General features: G+C 32.6%; 1 protein-coding gene across 3 annotated transcripts; it reads left to right on the top strand.

The window, feature by feature from the left end:
- Window positions 1-1,289: 1,289 nt before the first annotated feature.
- Window positions 1,290-4,783, top strand: LOC109341664 (serine/arginine-rich splicing factor RSZ22-like). 3 transcript variants are annotated; one of them, XM_019579608.1, is made up of 7 exons: window positions 1,290-1,418; window positions 1,752-1,868; window positions 2,250-2,338; window positions 3,507-3,566; window positions 3,600-3,753; window positions 4,077-4,190; window positions 4,439-4,783. In XM_019579608.1, exons 2-7 carry the CDS (start codon window positions 1,780-1,782, stop codon window positions 4,473-4,475), a joined length of 543 nt encoding a protein of 180 aa, XP_019435153.1. In that variant the 5' UTR covers window positions 1,290-1,418; window positions 1,752-1,779; the 3' UTR covers window positions 4,476-4,783. The 3 variants fall into 3 exon arrangements, with proteins under 3 accessions (XP_019435153.1, XP_019435151.1, XP_019435152.1); XM_019579606.1 differs by having other exon boundaries at window positions 3,507-3,753; XM_019579607.1 differs by having other exon boundaries at window positions 1,318-1,419; window positions 1,767-1,868; window positions 3,507-3,753.
- The last annotated feature ends 1,858 nt before the right edge of the window (window positions 4,784-6,641 follow it).

Below are 6,641 nucleotides of genomic sequence, written 5' to 3'. Positions count from 1 at the left end.
TATGAGAAAAGAATTGACATATGTAGTTATATTATGGTGGGTGTATTCGAGATTGGTTCTTACATTGCAATAAGAATTTGATAATAGAGATCTGAGTTGTTTTATCCTAGGGATGGTGTGGTTGATAGTCGTTTGCACATTTTGGACAATGTCATAAAACGTCTTAAAGAGAGCTACCTTATCGTGATTCAACCAATAAGTATTATTTTGTGTCATTTAGAATTGTTGCAAGCTACGACAACGGCTTGTCAAATCCCTAAGGTGGCATCCAAGCCTGTGCTGTTGGTGTATGAATTTACTACAAACCAAACATAAACTGATGGACATGCTTATATAATGTTAATTAATCTTCTTTTTCTTTCTTCGAAATATCCATATATCTAAATTCAAAGATTAAATACGGAACTTAATCCTTACATAACACGAGACTCTTCCACTACAAACAAAAACACACAATTTTTTACTTTTTATATATTTAGAGGAATCAACACGTATTAGCATTACGTAGTTTTTGTCTTCTTTTTCTTTGGAAGAGTTATATGTAATTTTAACTCATTAAAATGCACCATTTAGTGTATGATCAATAATAATTTATGTTGATTATGAGTAAAAAATAAATGTCATAATGGGCTAAGCCTATAAGGTTTTCCATTTAGCGTGATTTAATGTATTGATTGGATCAAGGAAAACTATAGCACAAACTTTTTTGTACTTAACATTTTATTATAAATCCAAAAATAAGTTAGATCAAGCTCAAGAACCTAATGATTCATAATAACTTTAGCTGAATGGCCAATCCGACCTAACCTATTTTGACACCTATGTCAAATGGTTTGAAAGTGATTCACCAATTAAACGACATAATAGTGAAATTAGATATACATATATATTATTATATTAATATTAATATTAAAAAATTAATAAAGAAGATAATAACTACTTTTATTTATATTATTTGTTAAAACAAAATGTACACTTTATAATAGACCATGTTTTAAAAATATAACAATTATGTGTTTAATTTCCATGTCAACATAAAAATTAATCTTAAGTGAAAAAATTGCCTATATCACTAATACAATTCAATTAAAAACAAATTGATATGATCGATTTTAACTATTACAATTATATGACCAATTCACTTGTTTTTTCAGTTGAACCAGCCGATATGGTCAGTTTGACGTCACAAATTTGGTAATTAATTTTAAAGGCGACTTTGGTAACAAAATTTTCTTCAACTCCAAATTTGTAAATAAAAAAAAAAGGCTTTTGCTTTTGCAAGAGTTTGGGAAGTCCTTATAAAGGAAAAGGATTGGGTTTTGTGTCTTTGTGGGTTGGAAGCAGAAGAAAAGGGGCAAAACAGTAAACGTACGAAGCTGCTAGGGTTTTTGCATTCTTCATCGAATCGCTTCTTTCAGGTTCAGATCTCTCTTCTAATCTTCTATTTTCGGTTATTGTTTTCGATCTATATTCATTTCACCTTTGTTTCTTTTCTCCAAACCTAAAAGTTCCGTTCTTTATATTCTCAAAATCATTTTTTTACCGTTGAATTTCTTATTCAGATTATTGTAATTTTTGTTAAGATGTTTCAGTCTCTTTAATTAAGATCTAGGATTGAATATAGGAATAGTTTTTTATTTAAATAATTAGGAATTTATTGGATTATTGAACTGTATAAGCAGGTTTTGAAGATATGGGATTAGGTTATGTGATTTTTTGATGAAACATTTATAGATTTTTTTGTTTGACAGGTGATTGTTGTTGTTAAAGTCTGAAACAATGTCTCGTGTGTATGTTGGTAACTTGGATTCAAGAGTGACTGAGAGAGAGCTTGAAGATGAATTCCGTGTTTTCGGAGTTATTCGGAGGTACCCATGAAGAAGGCATTCATTGATAATGTTCCTATCTCAGTTACTTATTTGATATGAAGATTTGAACTTTTTATAGACTTCAATAGGAGCTAATAGTATTGCATCAGCTTTGTTTAATTTATGAATGATTGATGGTGGGTTTGCTTTACTAATGCAATTTAGCATGAAGATTAGTTGCTAAGCTTATATTGAGTTACATTCTTGGATTGAATGAAGAATATGTCATTACAATTAACTATGATTGTTTACTAAAAAGTGTATTATATTTTGATTAATGTTGATTCATTAAGTTTACTATTGATTTGTTTAATTTTTCATTTAATCTTTTCTGAGCCCAATTAGAAAATTATTACATGTTTCTTGGTGTTATATCTGCAGTGTTTGGGTTGCACGGCGACCACCTGGTTATGCTTTTATCGACTTTGATGATCGCAGAGATGCACAGGATGCTATTCGTGAGTTAGATGGTATGTTTAGAAGAATTCTTGGTTATTCACATATATTTAAATGCTGTATAATAATCTGTGCTACATTCTTCTTATCTGCTAATGTTATTGTTTTCCAACTTTTCCGGTTGTTATGTTGAAGGGTTTTCCTCAACTCTCCCTATTTAAGTCTTCTTTTTCATTTGAGGAAATCATAGGCCTATGGGCAAGCACATGCTCTCTTTCTTCTACTTCTGCTTTGCAAATCTCTTATGCAAGCAGGCCTGCAGTAATGGTTTTTTCGTTATTCTTCGTCAAAGTCTGTTGCTTTGTACAGCTTGATTGCATATAAAGAGAATTACGAATGTGAACAGAGGATTTGCACTGCTTTGGAGTGTTATTGCAAGCTTCACATCTGTTGCATAATGGCTTTGTTTAATGAGATATGTGCTACTGCAATTAACCTATGGGCCATGTGACTGCTGCCTGTCTTCTGTGTATGTCCCTATGAGCAATTTGTGCTCCGTTAAGTTATCGTCTTATCGACCAGTTGTCAAATGAACTTCTGAAAATATTATGGTAACACAATTATTGTCTTTACTCAGAATGAAAAATTCCTTCGTAGTTATGCCTGTGCAGTACTAGTGAATTCTCACAGATTATGCAACATTTTAATTTTCTTATGTAAAATGTTTTATTTCCACTTGAATTTATAGCTATTAAAAAATCATACTCTTAATGGATTTATTCAACATTTAGTTTTTCCACAGCCAGTGATGTTTGATCCATGTTCATGACCCACATAGTGAAACAAGGCTTGGTTATTGTTTAGTATTATTTTCTTTGCTCTTAGTTTAAGAGCATATTATTTGTGTTGGTTTTTTTTCATTGAGTGAGGCATGTGTCTATTTATAAATGACTTAGGTTTTCTGTTAACTGGTTTATGCTACTGCTCTTTATGTCACTGAGGTGTTTATAGGGTTATGGCTCCAAGCCCCCAATATTTTCTTGTTTAATGCCTGTTCTTGTGTAAACTAACGCCAATGTGATATATATATTTGGTAGAAGTTATTTCTATTTCAAGGTTTAAACATCAATGTGGTTATGGTTATTGTTTACATTCTCTCTAAGTAATCTAGGCACACTTGTATTTCTATTATGTTTTTATGTTGATATTTATTTATTGGACCTTTTCCATTTCCTTGAACAGGCAAGAATGGTTGGAGGGTAGAGCTTTCTCACAACTCTAGAACTGGAGGAGGTGGTGGTGGTGGTGGTCGTGGAGGTGGTGGTGGAGGAGGAGGTGGTCGTGGTCGCTCTGGTGGTTCTGATTTGAAATGTTATGAGTGTGGCGAACCTGGTCATTTTGCTCGTGAATGCCGCTCTCGTGGTGGTTCAGGGAGACACCATAGCCGTAGCCCACCTCGATTTCGTAGGAGCCCAAGTTATGGACGAAGGTGGGATTGCTTTCCTATAACTTCTTTTAATATCATGTCCAACTGTGTTGGACTTGTATTTTGATGACTATTATATGATGTGGTATTTATCTTTAATGTTTTTTGTCCGGGAGGTTGTTTGTGGTTCTATCTGCTTTTGTAACAATGTTATGGCTTTGGTTTTCATGGTTTAAGTTTACGTTTTCCGTATTAGCAATAAAAAATTGGGAAATTGTCTTGCTACAAGTTTATCTCTTACAATTTGGCGGTTCTTTTTTACTTATTAAAAGAATATGTGCTTCTTTGCATGCTGTATCACACATCTTTCATTTGTACTGAATCAGGAGTTTTAGTCCTCGTGGGCGGTCTCCTAGGCGTCGCAGTTTGTCTCCCCGTGGACGCAGCTACAGCAGGTCACCTCCTACACGTGGACGTGAGGAGCTACCATATTCTAATGGGTTAGGTTTCTTCTGTCTTGAAATTTGTTCACCCCTGAAGTTATATTATCTAGTTAAATTTTTTTCTCACTCAGATTCAGATTTCCGATGCACATGTTTTTTTATTGTTTGAATATGTCCTGAAATGTTTGCTCAATTATTTATTACTCAAATCAGATTTTTTGCTCTAGCTCCCATGTTCTTAATTCTGTAATCAATGTTAATTGCTGTTCTTGTGCTGACATATGTTGCTTCTAAATGATATGCAGAAATGGTCTCAGGGAGCGACGCCGGAGCAGAAGTTAAGTTTTAAGAGTTGTAACTGAGATTGTTAAGAGGAAATTGTGATTTTGTTTATCTAGTGGTGCTTGGACTGTGAAGTATGAGTCTGTTTTGTTGGGCATTATATCCTGCTGAGCTTTTATGCTTGAATTGACTTAGTTGCTCTCTAGATTTAAGAGCTTTGTGTATGCTATCTTTGAAGAGTACTTGTAGTTTTATTGCTGGTTGTAGTCATTTTAAGGTTGTTGGTTTCTTGTTACTTCTAAACAGAGTTATAGATCTTTCTGAAGTATATGCCTTCCTTCTATGTTGAGGCGCCTTCTATTACTACTTATGAAATCTGAGTCCGACATCAAATCTGAGGAGGTCTTATATGAAGTTTAACTAGGTTAATTTTAATTATATTCTGAGCAATGTTATAAAACTTGAGCCGAACAAAAAGATTAAAAGAGGTCCTACATAAGGTTTAATTAACTAGACCTGAGGTCAGACTAGAAGATGACATAATAATTAATTCTCTGTTTCTTTGCTTTTTTCTTTTTAAATTTAGGTGAACTTTCTAGAATTTTCATGGTTAATTTGGTTTAACTGAGTCTAATTAGAATTTATATGGTCTAAATTGGTCCAACCCCTTATTCGATTAAGGTATGAATCATAGTTATTTGCAAGTCTGGTCAGCTAAGGACTAGTTGGATTGTTTGATCCTATAATCGTATCATTGGTTTCTGCATTAAGTGGTTGCTGTCGTTCTCTGGGATTTTCAGTTTTGCAATGGATGCAAATCCCACCTCACTACACTATGGTGTAAATAAACTAGTCAAAATGGGTGTCATTTCAGGTGGACCGTCTAATAAAATTATATATAGAAGCAAAATTTTGTATGATTAGTAATTATGTAGACACGTTAATCCTTACAACATTGCTTATTAATAATTTGAAGCTTAGACCGTTTTAGGATGAATTTATTAGGGTGTAGTGGGTTAAGTATTGATTCTTCGTATTATCGGAAGTCAAAACTCAACATGAGTAGTAGGTTTATACTTAGTTTAAGATAGTAAAATATTAAATGACATATACTGGAAGGTTTACGCAAAATAAAAATGGGAAGGGAAAAGTGTATGTAGTGGAAAAGTGTATGTAGTGGGAAGGTGATGATGAATTGCTTTGTACTTTATAGGTTCCACAAAAACAACAAAAGTGAAGAAAATGATTTGCACATTCTCTTGAATAAAAGTGAAGAAAATGAAGATATATGTATTCTGTTTTATTATTTAGTCTCTAACTAACTAATATGGTTGAACAAGACATTCGTCTAAATTCTCAGGATGACTAAAAAATCAATGGTTTGATACTTAGGTGTTGGGAACAAGCAAATAATCAAATAGTAAAGAGTACAGAGACAAGAGAATAACACAAGAGATTTGGTAACGAGGTTTGACTAATTGTGCCTACGTCCCCGGGAGCGTTAAGCGGCTACCACTATATATTATTAGAGAATTAGGATTAGTGTTTGACTATTCTTCTCCTTCAATTTTTCCCAATCCAGTTGATCCATACCCTCTAGTTTATTCTCACGCAGTGTGTTTTATAGACCTTGTTGAGCCAACACATCCTTAACCCTCATTTGCCACAATCCGAAATTACCAATTCCATCGAACTTCCACACCTCGAATTTGGCACCTGGGTTAAGAGTCATATGATACCAATTGTTGGGAATAAGCGAACAATCAAATAGTAAAGAGTACATTAACACTTATTAGGAGGACAACCACGTTCCCCGAAAGGGATTAATTCTATACTAAAATGTGAGGGATACTCTTAATAGTACCAAAAAATATTGTATTATTATCAAATTGGTCAAGATATTAATATGGTGGTTTAGTAATTAAACTGCTTACCATTGAAATTAGATACACATATATATTATACTAATAATATTATTAAAAAATAATAAAAATTTGATATATAATTTTATTTAAACCATTTGTTATAATAAAATGTGTGAGTTGTTGATATATCACTCCTATATCCTTAAATATATTAAATAATGGGGTATCTAGACTCATTGGTATTAGGATCCACAATTCCTATATCTTTAAATGTATTGAATAATATAATTGTAATATCTTATTAATTATAACTAAATATTGTTAAAACATAACTTCAATACCATACTATGTTGTAAAAGAC

This window comes from Lupinus angustifolius, unplaced genomic scaffold (assembly GCF_001865875.1).
Source record: "Lupinus angustifolius cultivar Tanjil unplaced genomic scaffold, LupAngTanjil_v1.0 Scaffold_559, whole genome shotgun sequence".
NCBI classification, from domain to species: Eukaryota; Viridiplantae; Streptophyta; class Magnoliopsida; order Fabales; family Fabaceae; genus Lupinus; species Lupinus angustifolius.
This window is presented reverse-complemented; position numbering and strand designations above follow the sequence as displayed.

Excerpts from the sequence above, each read along its gene's own strand:
- LOC109341664 (XM_019579606.1), top strand. The coding sequence starts at position 1,780 with ATGTCTCGTGTGTATGTTGGTAACTTGGATTCAAGAGTGACTGAGAGA. Across the intron at positions 1,869-2,249 it reads GTTTTCGGAGTTATTCGGAG|TGTTTGGGTTGCACGGCGAC; the intron begins GTACCCATGAAG and ends TTATATCTGCAG. Across the intron at positions 4,191-4,438 it reads GAGCTACCATATTCTAATGG|AAATGGTCTCAGGGAGCGAC; the intron begins GTTAGGTTTCTT and ends AATGATATGCAG.